Genomic DNA, 18,826 nt, shown 5'->3' on the forward strand with positions numbered 1-18,826 from the left:
CTGATTAAAGCTTACTGTTGCTTTGGAAATTGGTGCTGGAATGCCTGTGTTTGGTGGGGCAGCAAGCCCGGCACCGTGCACTTGCTGAGAGAGCTCTTGGCTTGAATTCACAGCCATGAAAATCACCTGACTTAGGGTGGGGTTTTTTTGATCTTGCTCCAAGGGACAGATGATGACCCAATTCCGCAGATATTGTTTGGGTTTTTTTAGATTGCTTTTAGGTGAGTTTTAATGAGGCATTTAGTGCAGGGGTATATATAAGGGAGCAGAAAGCCCTCTGATGTTTTTGAAGTTCTTGAAGGCTTTACAGATAAAAAGAGGGAAAATCCTTAGCTTTCCTACAGAACTTTCTTTCCATGTATCTCAAAGCACTTTTTAAAGAAGTGTTGTTATTCCCCCTTCAGGAATATGAAAACTGAGGCATGCTGGAGTTGCTGACAGCCACTGACTCATCAGGGCTCCTGGATACCATGGCTCAGGATACCCAGGGGTTCAAGCTGAACTTGTGCATAGCATGCATCTAATCAAACTGGAAGGGCCAGTGCCAAACATACTGGACAATAAGCAGCATCATGCTGAGTGTGTGACTCGCTGCTGGATATAATTAATGTTCATACAGTTTCGTAAAAGGAACTCTGCAAGCTCATGTCAGATAAGTTTGTCTGGGCTGTTCTACGTGAGATATGAACTCCATCTCTGGGTAAGGGCTCTCTGCTGCCGACTCTTGTAGGAGACTGGATTTGTGACCTGCGATAGCCTCTGGTCTACTGCAGTATGACTGCTTCTATTTGTGTGTCCACCATTCTGTGAGGAAACAAGTTGTGTTGGCTACGGGTGCTGAGCAGAGCTGAGAGGCAGTTTGTGTTCTAGGTTAGGGAAGGTAATGGTTCATAGTGCAGCTGTTGCATCATAAAGGCAAAATACAAAGCTTTTAAAGAGATATATGAAGTATCTGATTAATAACCAAATAGTTATCAACCTGAGTCAGTAAAAGCCCTAGTGATGTAAGTTTATATTTCATCTGCCACAGTTGAAGTGTGGGGTGAAAGAGACTCTGATTTTCATTCGTTACTGTTTGTAAATGGTTAACATCTAGGATGTGCCTGGGGAAAAATAAAACAACAAAACCACAAACTCCTTACTCATTCTGTGTTGCCGCTGCACAGGTTTTCAGCCTACCTCAGGGAATCAAGAAAAAAAGATTATTCAGAGGAGATTGTTCTGAAGTTGGAACTTAAGGACCTTAAGTTGGATTGGTGTGTTTTGGTGGTGAAATTCATGATTTTTTGAGCAGGAGAAGCAAAGGTCAAGTGACGTGGCTGGGGGCAGGTTCTCGTCAGGAGGCTTTCCTGTGCTAATAAAGGCCCTTTCTCACTCAGTATTACAGACATGCTTTGTACAGAAATGACATTGACGATGGGAATTGCGTGGGCAGGGCTACAGGCCATGGCCAAAGTTTGGGGTTTTTGGTGTCCCACGAAGTCGTCAAGGTCAACGTGTCCTTTAGCTTAGGCCTGGTTGAGCGGGGTGGTGAGGTCTGAGCGCAGCCTGTGGTGTTAGCTAGGCTGCTGGACTCTTCACCTTGGTGAGCTACTCTGGAGAGCTGTGCAGAGCTGGTTAAGGGCTGATCTACTCCCTCAGGGCAAGAAGTGCTTACCTGTATGCGACAGTGCTGGGGTTATGATTCAGTGTTCTGCAGTTGTACAGTGCCGCTTCTTGGGGATTCCTTGATGCTGCCTCTCATTACTGAAATACTGGTTTTCTTTTTTTAATCTTAGCTCATCTGTGTGCTTGTTGAAAAGGCACCTATGTTCTAGACTGCGCACTGTTTCTCACCCCAGATCTGCTGTCCTCTTCTGAGCTTCAACCCCTTGGATCCCAAGCCTTTTTAGGAGAGAGTAGGTGGAAATGTCAGCAGGAAAAGTAGATCAGACATCTGAGAACAGCATAAGCTTTCCAAAGTACTTGTTCAGCCTCTGATTTCCTTCCCAGTGGCTGTGATATCTTCTCCGCTCCTTGTGTGACAGCTGAGACCAACCAAATGTGACAAAGTTGGGAAATAAATGGGGTGTAAGCCAAGGAGTTTGGGAGACTTAATACCGATTTTATTGCTTTGGTTTCAAGACAGTTAAGGTAGCGGTCTTGAAAAGACAGAAGCTGCAGCTTCTGCTTCTTCCTGGCAAGCATCAAGCAGGAGTGGGGAGAGGCTGATGGCGTTAATGTATTTCAAGGGGAAAGGGGTAAAAAGAGCAGGGAATTTACTCCCACAAGTCTCGGCATTTAGACCTGGCACAGAGAGCAATTTTAGAAATGTGTAATTGTCCATCTGTGTTCTTGCTCTCTGGTCTCAGCATGGCTCAGTCAGATGTGTTGGGCTAATTAGCACTGAGAACATGTAATACCATTAACTCTCTTTACTTTGTGATGCTTTCCAGGAAACTCAGCAGATGAATAATAGGAAGGGGTTGGCAGCATGCTTACACTTCTTGCTGGCTGTGAATCTTGGTCATTTGTTTTGTGCTCATGGGGTTTTGTGCAATGCTGAGTGAAGGACAGTTGCTTTTAAGATCAGGAGGAAGATCAGTAGTTTGGGTGTGCATCTCTCACTAAGGTTTTAGGTAGTGTGGCACATGTCAGATCAAGGCTGACCTGTGTGTGAGGTGTTCCATATGTGGGGTTGTTTTTTTGGTTTTTGTTTTTTTTGCAAAAGCCTTTCCTGTATTGCTCATGTATGAGTGATTAGGAAAGTGAGCATTACCAGGATCTGTGTTCCAAAACCTTATGTTTGCAAAGCCCTGCCTTTTTTCTAGGTGGGTAGCAACTGATACACAGCTTCCACTAGATGAAGTAGATGGGTGTTGCAGCTTAGATATGGAGGACAATTAACTGAACTAATAGAGGCAGAGGAAGAAACAGCTCTTATTTTGGTGTGCTTGTGCAATGGCTTTTGCTACAGTAGCAAGGAAATGTTAGGAAAAGGCAAATGAATTTCAGTAGCCTCTTGAAAAGCCACTCCAAAGCCCAGCCTGTTTGAGGACTTTTGTTTCATGTTGGTGGCCTGTGGCACTAGATGTTCATAAGGTTTTACCCTTAGCCCTCCTTGGCTAAGGGGTTCTAGAGAAATGGATTCTGGCCACTTTCCAGTGACATACCTCAATGAGGCTCTCACAGTGCAAAAACCTTGGCTTTTAAGATTTTTCCAGAAATTTAATCTGAGCATTAGGAGCCTGGGGATGATGCCTTGGGACCGTAAGACAAATCAACCCCCCCAGCATTGCATGGAATATCACTGTGACAGCAGTTTAGAGGTGGCAGTCTAAAGAGCAACTGGTTGCTTTTCTACAAACAAGCAGCAAAATGCTGATTTTGGCATAATGGAGTGATGGCATCAGCCTGTTCCTGTCCTTAAACTATTGTTACTCTTGGAGGTCAGAGCATGCCTCAGTTATCCACAGCTTATATTGGCTTTTTCCAATTTAAAACCAACTATTAGAAAACAGCTATTGATTTATTTTTTTTTTATGGTTGGTTTTGGCTTTTTTTGGAAGCCAGTAGGTGAATATGTTACCTTTCAAAAGATGCTTAAGTCTTGGGGGCATGTTTTGATAACCTTTCCTCTGTGTGCATCCATTCCTTGATGCTTCAGATTTCCTTGGGGAATTCTAATGCTGTACAATGCTGATTGGCACAGCAGCGGCTCAGGGATGAAGTCATTAAGTGTGAGCAGGAGCGATGTTGTCTGCTGGTTTACCCACAAGGCATTTGCCTTTCTCAGAGGCAGCTGCAGAAATGAAAACTTCATAAACAGAGTGACAAACCTAGCCAGAACTGTGAGCCAGAGCATTTGCTCCTAGAGTAAATCATGTTACTGTTTGCTTCATGTGCTTTGAGAAGGGGAATGGTCTAATGAACAGCTTCTATTCAGGATCTTGATTAGTAGCTGTACAGATGAGGCTTCTGCTTAGATGGGGGAACTGAAGCACAGAGAAGCTGTGACTTGCAAAGTGTTACACAGTAGTGCCAGCTTTGCCCAGTGCGTTATCCGGCTTTCACCAACGTGCTGACTCCTGTTGTCTTCCTTTATTTTACCATGCTTTTGAAAACCCCAAAGTGATGGAGCAATGTCCACCTGAAAGTCGTTGTACGCTTCTAATACTGCTTGATGCTTTTAAGGAAATAACTGATGTGTGCTGTTTTCATTTGCACATTTTTGTTGCTCATCAGTATGATGAAAAAGAACGCTCAGCTGGGATCCCCAGAGGTAGGAGGGGTTGCAAAGCATCTCCAAAGTGATGGCTCAACCTGCAGATTAACTTGTGCATTTATAGGTCTTTCAAACCTGTGGTATCTGGGGGCTGCATCAGCATTGGGAACTGGATTACCAACTGTGTTCTCCCATCTTCAGGTTCTTCCAAGCGCTTTCTGCCTGCATGGTGTGTAGTTAGTGTAGAAATATGTAAGTAAAAATCCCACCCTTCCCCAGTAGGTGAGGGAGGAGATGTTTCTGTACATGGCTCTTGGACAATTCCATGACTTCTAAAAATCTGGATACAGAAGGTGCTTAGGACCTATTCAGGTGTCTCAGGGGCTCTTTTGCTGTTACTAAGAGGATCTTTTGTCTCTCTGTTCATGACTGTATCGCAGGGGCCTCAGATCCAGTCCCAGCGTTTTGCTGCTTGCCCTGTTTCCCTTGCTTCCAAGTGCTGTGTCCTTCCTGACAGCTCCAGGCTCAGAAAGGGCTTTTGATGTCTGGTGAGATGCTGGCAGAGCTGCTTTGCTGCCCTTGGGCCTCAGGTTTCCCGGGATGGTAAATGCAGTTTGCAAGATGGATTTTTTTTTTTGTTCCTGTTAACTAAGAGATTCTGAAGCAAGAGGATTTCTGTGTTAGCCTGAAGGGAAGGCAAAGCTGTTTGCTGCCTTACTATCTCATTAACACCTTATAAACCAAGCCAAGCTTAGTCTGGCCTTTTCCCCAAGGGGATGTTTCTGCTTTGTAGTGTGTGTTGGCTCCTCTTGTGATCTGTGTAACCTTTGTGTCCAGTATTCATAGCTGTAAGTGAATTTTGAACCTCTGACTCTATGATACTTCTTCCTTCAGCAAGAGAAGAGATGCATTATGTGTACATTGCACTGCTTTTTAGGAGTTGTGGAGTTGCAGGGATCTATCTTGCTTTTGGTGTACTCGCAAGTCGTAGTTAACAGGGTCAGAACACTGTCACGCTCACACATACAGCAGCTATATCTGTTCACCTGGATTGCTTAACTCATGGTGTGTTCTATAATTTGAAGTTAATTCTTTTGGGAGGTACAAATAAAAATTATGGGATGCCTCAAAGGCTAAACGCATGGCTGGATTTTGAGGCAGTGTGATGGGGCTGGCTGAATAGTTATCCAGAGAAGCAAGCAGAGACCAAGTGCTTGGAGAGATGTAAAACTGGGGTGGATAACCTCCAGTCAACAGGGAGGTGAAGCCTTGTGCCCTGGCCATGGGTCAGCTACTCTAAAAAGCTGTGTTTGTTGTGCTCTACCTATTTCAAGGCCCATTGGGAGCTCAGTAACTGCAGTGCTACTTCCCCTTGGACTTAGAGAGCTGGTTGCAGAAGCAGCAAAGCAGAAGCCCAAAAGCGGCCTGACAGCTTGGTCAGCATCTCAGATGGCAGCACTGTCCATCTGTTTTCTTTACATCTGTCACAGAGTCTGTCATACAGGGGATGATGGAAAAGTGGTTGTTTCCTTCAAGGCTTATGAGGTCAGGATGTGGATGTCAAGAAGTACTTTTTCTGCATTATTGATGTTAAAATACCATTCATCTCTGTTCTTAGATGAGTTGGTCTGAGGTGCAGCCTGGGCTGGCTGCTTGGACAGAGCACACACAGTCTGTGAGGAGCAGCACCAGGCAGCAGCGTGGCCCTCGCCTGATGCCAGGAGAGCTCTGATCAGATTGGTTTCTGTTTAAAAACCAGCCAGCAGCTTCTGTGCTGATAGGCAGCCCACAAAATTATCAGTCACTCCAGCCTGGTCTTGCCAGTGTTGCTTCAGGGAATAAGCTCAGTTTCCCAGGGAACAGCTTCTCCCACCTGGTTTGAAGCTTTGGAGAATGTTGGGTTTTTTTCTGAAAGGGAGAAAACAAATCTTTTACTTTGAAATTAGAAAAGTGCTGGGACCTATTAATTTTAGCTCTCTTTGCTTTGCACCAGGCAGTCCAGCATAAAATAAATACATACCCAGTGGGCAGGCAGGTGTAGCCTGGAGGTTTAGTTGTGCAGGGGCTTAATTCTCTCCTGGAAGGTGCTGAGCATGTGAATTCCAGTGGCTTCAGGCTCTTGGAGGCTAAAGCACCTGCCTTTCAACAGTGCATCTGCAAGTGTTCAAGGCCGGGTTGGACGGCGCTTGGAGCAACCTACTCTAGTAGAAGGTGTCCCTGCCCGAGGCAGGGGGTTGGAACTGGATGAGCTTTTAAGGTCCCTTCCAACCCAAACCAGTCTGGGATTCTATGATCTGTCTGTAGAAGGTATCCAGGACATGGCAGCTCAAGCACAGGAGTCCACCAAAAAAACATTCAGGCAAAATATTCCTCTTGGCTCAGAAGAGATTAGGGTTTTTTACCAACCGCTGTAAATGAGTATTGCTTGCTCCTCAAGTGATCATTCCAGAAGGCTGCAGGACTACTTAATGAGGCTAGGCACAGGTGGGGAATATTGGGGAAAAAAAAAGATAATTAACCTAATTTCCCCCACCTTGGTCTGTGATTCCCCAGAGCTAACAACATTAAGATCATGTGGAAAGTCTTATAATTGTGTCAGGTCTAAACTGAGGAAGGTTTCCCAAGTGGGGACTGTGTGTCCTGAGTATGAGTGGTAAAGAGCTGGCATTTTCCAGAGCTTCCACTCTCGCTCTCTGTTTCTCAGCATGGAGGTCAGGAGAGATGGTACCTTTGTGCCACTGCAATTAGGGATCTTAACTATCTTCTCAGCTACAAGTCCCCTTATACCCCAATACTAACATGTGCTACCTCGGCTTGATGTGCACCAGGCATTTTGAGAAGGAGAAAGCAGTTGTGTTGAGCCACGTGGAGGTAAGTTGGAGAGATTTAGGCGTTTGGGATGCACAAGGTTGCTATTACACAGCAGTCTGTGGACAGAAGCCTGCAAGCCTTCATGATGTGGCTGTTTGTCTTCCCCAGCTCTCCCTGTCCTGCCTTGGAGACCCTGCCTCCTTTTCCCCTCTCTGCTGATTCACTTCTTCAAGGGTTTGCAGGGCACCTCGCTGCTGAGCCGGGTGCTTTCCTGACACTGCACCCTTGGCATCCCTTATGCTAGCTCTGTTTCTTGCAGACAGGACTGGGTTCAGCTGTGCTAGAGCAGAGGCACCTGATCAAGGCCGTGGGGTGAGTCCTGGGGCATTGGGGCTGTGTGTGCCCACGGGAGCAGGAGTGGTATGATGTGTTGGATTGGGACTCCCCTCACACCTGGTAACTCTGCACCCATTGTATGACCAGAACACAGGAGACAGGCTTGTGTATCAGACTTGCTCTGCCACTGAACCAAAGCATGAAAAATTGGGTTTAACCTCTGTTTGCAGATTAGCTGGAGCTGTGTGAACAGGGTGCTCATTTTAGCCTGTATTTCTCCTTCCTTGTAGCTGCTTAGGTGGCTAGGCAGACTGCTGAGGGCAGATCCAACACTTCTTAAGTTAGGATGCTACAGTTCAGTACTGTGTGTGCTCTGCAGAATGACCCCTGGAACAGCCTATGGGTTGTCTTTATCTGGTTTGGTGCCCAGCCTTCGTGACTGGGGCCTTTTCCATGCATGTAGGTCACAGCATTTCAGTTGGAAAAGGTGAAGGGAAGGGTGACAAGTTCTTCAGTGGAAGTTGGAAGTAATGTAACCATAGCTGGGGACCAAAACAGCAGGATGGGTGGGTTTGAGTGTGCTGAAGTGCTTGGGTACCACTTTGAGCTTGGTTCAGAGTTGAAGTGTCCTAAGTTAGGAGGACACCCGTAAGTATCAGAGAGACTTAGTGATCTAGTTTCTTGCATGTTTTCCTTATAATAACTTTATATATGGAAGACCTTTCTATTTTACAGTTGCACAGCACCTTCTACAGTAGCATTGTCAGTGTACCAGGCTCCAGCACAGTCCAAAAAAATTAATAACTGTTCTATGTTTTGAAAGTCTTATTATGCAATTTAATAGCATAGCAATATAATGAAATCTTTATGGGAAAGTGATGAGAGCAAGTGGTTTTGTGTGTGAATTACAGGGTCTGCAAGCAGGCAAGACAGTAGCTACTTGTTTTGTTCCTGACAATATACTTATTTTCATGTTTATTCCTGGATTACAATGTGTGAATAGCATCCCAGTAAACAGTCAGGCAAATAGTTATTTATCAAGTATTTAAAAGTGAAAGGTCTTGTAATTTTCCTTAGTAATGACTGTGATTTCTTCCAGCTGGATTAATGGCTCTCATTTCTCCCCATGAAGAACAAGAAGTGTTTTGGTTTCTACATGGCGAGTTATTGTCTCCCATAATAATGCGGATCAGAGGATTTATTTTTTTTTCTTCTTGGCCTGGTATCTGGAAAAGGTTGAAATGTACATAACCTGAATTAATACCTTGTAAAGCCCTTTAATATTCTTGTCACTCCTGTGGAGTGGTTCAGGAGTCGCTGCTGGCATCAGCCCAGCCTCAGAGCTGCTTTTGTTTCAGTTTATGAGGAAATCAGTGGGTCTTGTGGTGGAATTGCCTTGAAAGGTCACTTTTAATTACATTTCTGGTGCATTCCTCCGTCCCCAGCTGGCCAGTCCTGCTGGAACAGGTTGCCTACAGCTTTGCAGCTGAGTTTCTACAGTGGACAACTTCAAAAATACATGCTAAAGCAGCTGCTGGCAGGCCAAAGGGAGCAAAAAAGGGAGTTACATACTGTGCCCAGCCATTGCTGCGGGTACCTTGAGGTGGTGGAGGACACAAGTATCAAAGCTAAAGTGTCTGTCATTGAAGGGCTCCAAGAGCCCTTCATCTTCCTGCTCCAAGAGCTGTGCTGGTCCAAGCAGCAGCATGCTAATTCTGTCAGACTACGGGCTGGCAAATCCCTGGAGCCATTTTTCATATGCATCTTAGCTTGGTGTCTTCTTTTACCTCAACTGGCAGGACAGACATCAGTCAGTTTTGTCTCTGGGTTGGGAAGGAGGCTGAAAGTACTCATGAAGTTAGGATTCAAGCTGTGCCACAAGCTTTTAAGGCTTGCTTCCCATTCATAGAATCCCAGACTGGTTTGGGTTGGAAGGGACCTTAAAGCTCATCCAGTTCCAACCCCCTGCCACGGGCAGGGACACCTTCCACTAGACCGGGTTGCTCCAAGACCCATCCAACCTGGCCTTGAACGCTCCAGGGATTGTGCCTGTCCAGACCCTTTTAAGCTATTTAATTTCCCTATTCTTGTAGGCTTGTGGGAGCTGAGCTGGGCTGTTACCTCTTAGCACAACAAGCAGAGTTAGTGGCAAGGTGTGCTTTCCCTGAATTCTGCATCCTTTCCCAACCTTTCGTCTTGGTCCTATGCTCTTCAGGTCCCAGAATCATACAGGGTTTGGCTGGGATCTAACCTAGGAGCAGATCCTGTGGCTGTATCAAGGCCAGTGTAAAGGGTTTTTTCCAGGCATGTGGTTACTATGCTGCGCCTCTTGAATTCCTGCATGCTCAGAATCTGCCTGATGTTTCTCATGGCTGCTCGTGTGCTCTTTGCATGCCTCTGGTGGCACAAGAGTGCAGGGGATGACGGGAAGAGGGGGGCCCATGCCAGAAACCAACACTGCAGAGTGCATGAGAAACGGTGCTGCTCCGCAGCTGGGCAGGGCATGGCACCGGCTCTTTACCTGCTGTGTTTGACATTAAATAGACTGTGTGACTGTATTCATCTGAACCTGGCGCCTGTGGCTGGAGGAGCATTGTGGGGCGTTCTGGCTGATTGCAGCACAAAGACACCAAGTTTATTCTGTTGAAGGAAACTTGGATGTACAGTAACCTTTGGTGCGTGACTGCTGTTGCTGAGTAGTCTGTGCAGTTCTTGTGTCCCAACATAAGAAGAACATGGAGCTGTTGGAGCAAGTCCAGAGGAGGCCATGAGGATGATAAGGGGGCTTAAGCGCCTCCTGTATGAAGACAGGCTGAGAAAGTTGGGGCTGTTCAGCCTGGAGAAGAGAAGCTGCGTGGGGACCTCAGAGCAGCCTTCCAGTATCTGAAGGGGGCCTACAAGGATGCCAGAGAGGGACTCTTCATCAGGGACTGTAGCGTTAAGAAAAGGGGGAATGGCTTTAAACTGAAACAGGGGAAGTTCAGGTTAGCTATAAGAAAGAAGTTCTTCCCTGTGAGGGCGCTGAGGCGCTGGCACAGGTTGCCCAGAGAAGCTGTGGCTGCCCCATCCCTGGCAGTGTTCAAGGCCAGGTTGGACACAGGGGCTTGGAGCAACCTGCTCTAGTGGAAGGTGTCCCTGCCCATGGCAGGGGGTTGAAACTGGATGATCTTAAGGTCCTTTCCAACCCAAACCAGTCTGGGATTCTATGATGGTGTGTTTGGGATGTCCTAAATTGTGACAATGCTGTAGCAAGGCTTTTGTTTCTTCCCACACTGTTTTTCCCCATTTCCTACCTCTTCCCAATCTGATCAGCACCCACTTCTAAATACTCATAGCATGGATTTGTCTCTCTGGCTGTGACTGCTGATGGTTTGAAAGGCATGTGACAGTGCAGGGGGGAAATGGAGTTAATCTGCACTGGCAGGACAAGGCAGAGAAGGAGGTGTACAGCCCAAGAATTTATTCTTATTTCTGAACATGCCTTTTCGACCGAATCTGCAGTCTGCAGAGGAGGAACGGTTTCCCTTCCCTAACAGCTTCTTCAGATGCTTCCAGGACAGGGACATGGGTGCACTAGTTGTGGGCAAGTGGGATTTCAGGCCGTCAGTGCCTCCAGGCTTAGCAAACAACTCCACAGTGCTTCCCTCCTTGAAGCTCAACCCAGCAGTAACCCAGCTGGGTCTGCAGCTCCTTGGGTTTATCCATGTCCTGCATGGAAGCTGCAGTGTCAGGCTGGTGAGTAGGAAGCAAGCAGTGATTAGCCTGACTTGTAACCAGGGCAGATCGTGTGACTAACAAGGATCAAGGAACAAGGGAGCAAAATTACTAGCTTGGCAAACCAGGGCAACCTCCTTAAGAACTCCTGAGAGTGTGGAAAGTGTGTCACTGGATGCAGGTGATTGTAAATGAGGGGCTAAAGTAGCCGGGGTTTTCTAACAATTAATTACTGAGTGTGTTTTCTAGAGATTTGTTCTCATGTTTGTAATTCATACCCTGCTGTGGATGCTGTATTTTTTAAAGTTCAGTATTTTGCACCCTCAGGGCCTCGAACAAAATTTAAGTAGAAAATCAGAGCAAATTTCTGTGTTCTGCCTTGTCAGAACTTTTCCTCCCATTCCCCATGCCTGCAGCCAGTTTCTGTGCTCTGGTTTGGGATGCAGATGTTGCCAAGTCTGTGAGATGTGGGTGGCAGAACAGCTGTGACATAAGAGCTGCCTCACTGACCCACAAATGAGGAAATCAAGAGTCCAATTAAGAGCCTGGAATTGCCCCCAGTGACCTGAGCAGAGCATTTAGTAGCTGCTACTGAGGCAGGCCTGCTTGAATGAACAAACACTCCTGTTTGTTTGGAGAAAAAAAAATCCCTTCCTCCCCCAGCTCTAATTAGCTACTCTTTTCCTTTTTTTCTGCCATGAATATAGAGGGTTTGTCACTGGCATGAAATCTTGACAAGATGCCTGTACTTCAGCCTGAAACTGATGGAGGTGATGTCTGTGTAGGTGGTGTGGGGACTTCTGCACCTCTTTTCTGTGTTTCCTTGGATCTTTGTTTTTGCTGTTGTAAGTACAGGTCTTCCTTATCCTCTGGTTTGTCTGCTTTTCCTCCAACAGAGTGACTAAAGAAGTGGACTCAACCTCAAAAGAAGCTAAAGCTTTTCTGAAGCATCAAGAGAAATGGCAGTCAGCAGCTCCAGCTTCCCTCCCAACAGTCTCTGGGTGAGTATGCGGTTTCTCTGCCCAGATGTGGACCCTTAGTGAGCAAGACAGCACTCAGCTTGCAGTAAAGGCTGTGTGGTATTTAAGCTAATGGGTAATTGTTTTCTGTAGGATTTCAGTGGGAGCAAGACTAGGCCTGGAAGGTGTGATGGGGGGGGGGGAAGGGAAGTGGAGGAATCAACTGATGAGTCCCCATGACTCACTTTGTAGGTTCAGGCTTGAATTTCTCAATCGTCATAAATCATTCTTTCTAGTAAGGAAATACTATTTTGAATGTCTCGAGCAGCCTGATGAAACTTCAGGTAGCCAAGGAACATGCTTGGGATCGCCTGCAGTTCCTTTGATGGGTGCTTCTTGGGACCATAAAAAGCCATGACAGGCTGGGCTGTGGCTTCTTATAAACTTTGGGAAGCATTTGAATGTGAGATGCTTCTTTGATATTCTCTAATATCATTTCAATGTGGATTTGTCATTTTGTTCAAGCTCTAACACCTAATTCTGAGATTATTATAATGCTTGTCAAAGATACAAAGAGTCGCCTGAGCATCTGACATGCCTCTCTGTAGTTCTTGATGAGCTTGGGAGATCACCTGCTTCTTGGGAATAGAGTAGATGCTTCTGTGTTCCAACAGTGATTTTTAAGTCAGTCATTTACATTTTTATTTAAAAGACATAAGCTGCATATGATTTGGTCACATAAAAACAACACCCATCAAATAAATACATTGTCCTTTCCATCTGCTGAAGAGCAATTCTCCAGAGTGCATTCAGGCTGTCTTTCCCCGAGATAGGCTGTTACTCAGTTGCTGCAGCTGGATTGTCACTCATTTTTCCAGCTAAGTGTTGCATCGCTTCTAGTTAGATCAGGGCACTGAAAACATAGTAAGTGTGAGTGTGACTTGACAGCTGCTGTTCCCAGAGATGAATGAATGCATAGATGAGCATATCCATCTTGCTGTTGTTCATGCTGCACAAGAGTTTGGCCCTGCAGAGCTCATTAATTGTAACCTGAGTGTTGTGTTACGGGGTTTTGTGCTGGAAAACTTGTCTTGACTTGGACTGGCACTCTTTTTCAGTCCGGGTGGGCACAAAGGTGGTTTGGGTGGCAGCTGAAGCTGGGGCACTTCCTTGCTGTGCACACTTGTGGTGGTCCCATCCCTTCAAACCTGCCTTCCAGTTCCCCCAGCAAATGCCCTGCTGCTCTGAGTCCAGGAAGGTTTAGTAGCCCACTGGGAAAGCCCCATGGGCTGCTCACCTTACTGCTCTCTGAGATCCAGGTTTCCTCTGTATCTTACTGGCTTAGAGGAGGAGGTGGGTGGCCAGTGGGCCTGCACCACTACTGCTGCACCACCATTACTAGGGTGCATGGCTGCTTGTGCTGGAGCTCTGGTTGCTCAGGAGAAATAGCCAGAGCCCAGTTTGAGTTAATGCTACAGGTATTTGAAGTGAAGAATCCACATCAAATATGGAAAAAATGGAATAAAAATCAATGTAAGAAATATCGAGTTCAAGGACTCTAACTTTCCTCCAGTGTGATTATTTTGGTTGCAGCTCAATTATGTTGTCATTCAGTTTGCTCATGTGTGATGTGCTACTGACAGTTGCTTGACCAGAACATGAGGTGGCCTGGTCGCAGGGAGGGGAGGGGGAAAACACCCTGAGCTTGTTTGTCTCACCTTCTTTCAGAGCAGCAAACCCTGATGCAATGCAGCCCCATGTGAATTCCATCTCCTAACCTGCTGCAGAGTGTCCTGGGTTTGTGCAGTGATACTATAGCAGTGGCATTTTGATCAACATGTGGAACAGCCCAGTGCTCTTGAGGGTTCAGCAGGAGACCATCTGGGGCAGACTGGCCAGTGTATGCCCTCTGGTGTGAGAGTGGTCCATGGAGTTTTCTACCTTGGGATAGTATCCAAGACTGATTCCTGAGACTGCCAGCAAATATGCTTGCGTTTGGGCTTAGGAGGATGTTTCCAGCTGGGAAGTCAGCCAGGGTATTTTCAAGTGAGAAAACTACTAGCAGGCTTGCAGTGTTTCTTGAAGCCATAAGCAAGTCCCTTGTGTTACGAAAATTACAAGGGTCAGGTTGTAGACTTGGAGTCAGCTATTGTCCAAGCCCTGCCCCTGTGGAGCAAACAGCCACAAACTTCAGTGACAAGCACGAGCAGCACCAGGGGACTGACGGAACTTGCTGTAGCCTAATGGCTCTTTGCTGGTGCCCCTTAAAATAACAGTTTTGGGGGAGAAGGTGCATTTCTCCCTTGTTCGTTACAGGGGAAGCCTCAGTCTGGGGCACTATCAACAGAAGGCAGTGAAAAACCTGTGATTCGAGATCCTAGATGTGCCTGTGGACACCCACTGTGCTGTGAGCCATTGTCAGCCCCTAGGAGCGTTGTCAGCTATTTAAAAAAGAAAAAGAGAAAAGAGGAAAGCCTTGCCCTGTGTGCAGGGCATTCAAGCAGCTTAGAGTGGCCTCTCCATCTGGCTTTTCTTTCTTCACCTTGCAGGCAGCTTGCATTATTTCTGGATGCAGCCAGCCTACCCTGCATTTATTGAATTTCCCTTCTCTAAACAGACAGAAGTAATCCAGGAAAATGGCCATCACAAACCAAACATCCAGCTCCACATCTCCACATTAGAAACCCTTGCAGCACAACTGGTCCAGGGGAAGGGATGTTTGGGGCAGAGAGTGCATTTCCTGAATGTGTTTAACATCCATATCGGATGTGCTATAAAAAGCTAGATTTGTGCTTGTGAGGGACACGGGGGTGGTTGGAGGAGAATAACTTAAACACTTGGCTGTAATTAAAGCCAGGAGTACAAAACAACCCACCCATTTCTCTCAGCAGGCTTCGCTAGAAAGATCAGGAGCCCTTGGTTCCCAGGGATGCAATAGTTTCCCAGCCTTCCCATTATTCCTGTTGTGTCCCCCCATGACACCCAACTAGGCAGCGGTTTGTCAGCAGTGGGCATCAGTTTGTTGGAGGGGTTTGAGGCTTATGCTGCGTTCCATTTGTGTTTCTGGCATGCTCTTGGGTTGTGTTAGGCTGTTGCTGATGCTGTCAAGGGTATTGGGTGTGATGAGGGGATCCACTGACCCCTTCTAATTTTGCTGTCACAAAAAAATAGGTGGAAGGCTTCTGGCATTCAAAAGAAGCCCTCCACTCATCCCTCTAAGCCTTCTTGCCTCTCTGTTTTAGGGCTTGTTTCCTGCTTTTACGTTGCTCCAGCGCCTTTTGGGGGCAGCAAGAGTAGCTTCTGGCTGTAAGTGCATGACACGATAGAGTGTTCAATCAGCTCTGTGGGCATCCCTGGAGTTCCAAGAGCTGCTTTATACCCTCTCCATGGACCATGCGGGACCTGCAAGCTGGGTCCATCATCCTCTGCGCTAGTAATCCTATTTTGCAACCACCATTTCATATTCAGAGGATGTTAAAGCAAATGCAATCCTCCACGCAGCTTAGAGCAGAATGACTCTGTGCGTGTACTTGTGCATGTGTGACTTGAGACACAGCGAGGGGGTTGAGCTCCAGCCTGAGAAATAGTTGCAAAGACCCAAGCCCTGCATCGCAAGTGGTGGCTGGTTGCCTGTCGGTCCCTGATGTGTGTCAAAGCACGGCATAGGAAACAGTTCTGCTGTAGCAGTTCTGAAAATGAAATAAAAATGTAGTTGGTGGATCTTATTTGAGATTCTCCTCTAGGCAGCTGTTTCTACATGGCCTGAACAGGAGCCAGGAAGAAAAAGGGAGGTTTTTCACTTGCTTTGTTCTTGCCTCTGCTTATTATCAAACCCATTTGTAATTAAATGTGTACTTGCTCACTCAGCCCTCCTTTTGCTTTTCTGTTTGATCCTGCCTGAAATTACAGTGGTGTACGTGTGACCTCCTAGGACTTTTCATGCCTTGTAGGCTGGTATAAACACAGGGTAAGATTTGCCTTTGAAGCAAGCAGGCACCGCTCCCACAGCATTCAGGAGGTGCAGTGCTTGCCAACCCCCGGCCTGAGTTTGGTCTGCAAGGGTTTGGACCTGGGTGAAAGACCCGGCAGGAAGAGGCACTGCAAGAAAGCTCTGACCAGAGACACATACTGGCCCTGAACAAAGCAAGCAAGACAAACTCTGGCCTGTCCACTGTGGATGCTTTCCTCCCCTAGTCTGCTATAGAGCAATTCATATGGACTGACCATTAAATGGTATGAAAAGCTTCAGGCCTTTGCTTTGAGAAGTCATTTACTCTGCTGCATGCTATTGTTGGAGTAGAGCATTAGGAAGATGTCTGTTCATGGCTTCTCTCCCACCTTCAATGTGCAAGAGGAGGAATGGTGGCAGTCGTTGTGGGAGGATACGGATGGTGGGAGAACCTGGAGCCTGTTTGCAGCATCCAGACCCATGACTGTAAATTCTAAGCTAACCTTCCCCTCCAGCCTGGCTACTCCTAGGAGCTGCTTTGCATCCAAAGCTTTCTTTTGCTAAAGAGGCTCTTTCTGCATGAGTTGGCTCAAGCTAATTGGATCCCTTTGCTATCATGATGAAAACTGATTACTGCTGAAGTGAACACTGGTGAGACAGGCACAGGGCTCTCAGCTTCTGTAAACCTCAGATCTAGAGCAAGTACTGCAGCATTCACATGCCTCCAAGGAGCAATTTCATTTTACAGCAGTCCCATGGGCTTTTTTTTCTTCAGAAAGCAGGAATTTACAGTCCAATTTCAGCTCAGCATCAACTGTAAACAGTTATTTAGCTAAAACTCTTGCACATTTTGCTTGCATGGGCTGAATAAGGATGCAGATAAAGCAAGTAATCAAGACCTTTGGGGGAGGTGGAGGTAGGCTTTTTCAGTAGTCACTTCGGCAATTGAATAACTCTTTTCTTAGTGATGTTAAGGCTTCTCAGCTTTTTCCTGCGCTTCCCTTACTGTGCTCCAGAGAGTGCTGTTCTCCCAGACGGAGAGATCCAGCCCCTTGCACCATAGCCAAATGTCTGGGTGGGAGTAGCACATGACGTATCTTTCTGTGCACAGCAAGATGAACCAGCCAGGGGCAATATTCATGGGCCCTAGAGCTAGTTTTACTTATTTCCTGTTCATACACTTTGGTTGTGAAAGATTAAATGTGGTGGTAGCTGTTGTTCCAAGTGAGTAATTTCTCTTTAGGTCTTAGATCCTTTGTTGGTTTTATTTTTGATTTAGTTATTCACTATTAGTGTCTGTCTACTGGTTTATGTGTATCCCCTCCTTGAATCAACATGGTAATGAGGCTGGGTGATTTTTTTTGGAGTATCTTGGTTTGATTTGCTAGGGGGGCTGAAATTAATTACCCCATGGGATGAGTGTTTGTATGTGTGGGGAAGAGGAGGTTTGTCATTAAGAAGAATGATGGCTGGTTCAGTACTGAAAAGAAAGGTTTCCATCAGCTGTAGTAAATAAGATGCTGATTGCTGCACACTTATAAAGCATGCCAAACAACCTTATCTTCTGAACATCTGCCTCCCCTCTTGATGTCAGCGTGGACTAAGGCTTCCAGCATCCCATGAAGCCAGACGCCTTGCAGAGCCTGCACCAGTGTGGATGCTGCTCTCTGGCTGGCACAGGGTTGGCAGCAGCGAGGGCTCCAGCATGGGCTTTGCAATCCAGCTGAGAAGCAAAGCGTGTCAGGCTGTCCAGGCTGTGAGCGTGGCCACACTGCCGGTGGATCCTGTGCTAGGGACCTGACCACTGCCTGCAGACAGGCTTATCCAGGGCTGCAGTCACCTCTGAGCTTATCTGTGGGTGGGAGAGCTCTGCCATTTTGGGCCGTTGCCCCTTCTCTGAAGTTCTTGCTCTTGAACTTATGTTAAGCTTTTTCCAATAAGAAACAGAGCTCCGAGTGTGGGAAGTTTCGTACCCACTCTCCCACACGCAAAGCAAAACATGCACTAAACATCCTTTTAAACTAGTCTCTCAGGAGCAATCCTTTCTTGTTCTCAGGCTAAATGAGTCAATACCTTCTGCCCCAGCTTCTCTTTTGCAATAGAAATGAATGAGATTCTTTAGCTCCATTCCTCATTTCCCTGCAGCCATGCCACACTTGGTGTGGCTGCTTTTGCGTGGGTCAGTGGCATCTCCTTGGGAGGAAGTTGAGCAGTGCCTGTACAGCGCCGTGCCTTGCTTCAGTCCTCTGTCTTGATGTGGTTAGGCTGGATCCCTGGGCCGGACTAAGTGGCATCAGCTGTTTCTTTTTCTAGTCTCGTTTGAGGTTCAGCAGAATGGAATCTCAGCTATTTGAGGACTTACATCTCTAAAGCATCTGTCTTATAAAATACAAACAACCCCCCACCAGTCTGGGACCTTTGATAATTCCCCAATGAAAGTTGTGGGGCACTTTTCCCTTAGGGCAGTACAGGTTTTATGAGGCTTATTTTCATTTGCTTTCATCTCTTAGATCATGAGCATTTCTCTTTCCCCATCTGTGAAAATGATTGAGGAAATTAACTGCTAATGGGGAATGAAGCAAGCTGTGTTTTTATTCCCGAGCCCTTGTTAGGTTGCATAGGGAAGCCCCTGAATCTTCCTATGTTAGACTTGGTCTGGTTGAAGTGAGAGGTGAGAGGGGCAGCCTTGCTTCATGGTGAAAGACTGGGACTGGGGTCGGGTTTGAAGAGCTCCTGTTCCCAGCTGTGCCATGGCTTTGGGGTGTGTCTACTAAGAAGATTTGTTTCCACTCCTGTCTTATTTTGCTTTTATAGTGCTTCCTTGCATATTAACTGAGCTGCACCATGTCCCTT

General features: G+C 46.6%; 1 protein-coding gene and 1 long non-coding RNA gene across 5 annotated transcripts in view; both read left to right on the plus strand.

Annotated features, from left to right (window-relative positions):
- CFDP1 (craniofacial development protein 1) overlaps positions 1 to 18,826 on the plus strand; it is a 66,776-nt gene that overhangs the window by 8,136 nt on the left and 39,814 nt on the right. For 2 of the 4 annotated variants that reach the window (XM_030470621.1, XM_030470622.1), the window contains exon 5: positions 11,962 to 12,066. The exons of the other annotated variants lie outside the window; for them this stretch is intronic. In XM_030470621.1, the coding sequence (XP_030326481.1) occupies positions 11,962 to 12,066 (105 nt within the window). The remainder of the gene's footprint in view (positions 1 to 11,961; positions 12,067 to 18,826) is intronic. 4 annotated transcript variants of the gene reach the window in all.
- On the plus strand, positions 2,946 to 8,415 carry LOC115601095. Its single transcript, XR_003989230.1, has 3 exons — positions 2,946 to 3,586; positions 8,281 to 8,283; positions 8,404 to 8,415. It is a non-coding gene; the product is annotated as an uncharacterized LOC115601095 (long non-coding RNA).

Source organism: Strigops habroptila, chromosome Z (genome assembly GCF_004027225.2).
Source record: "Strigops habroptila isolate Jane chromosome Z, bStrHab1.2.pri, whole genome shotgun sequence".
NCBI classification, from domain to species: Eukaryota; Metazoa; Chordata; class Aves; order Psittaciformes; family Psittacidae; genus Strigops; species Strigops habroptila.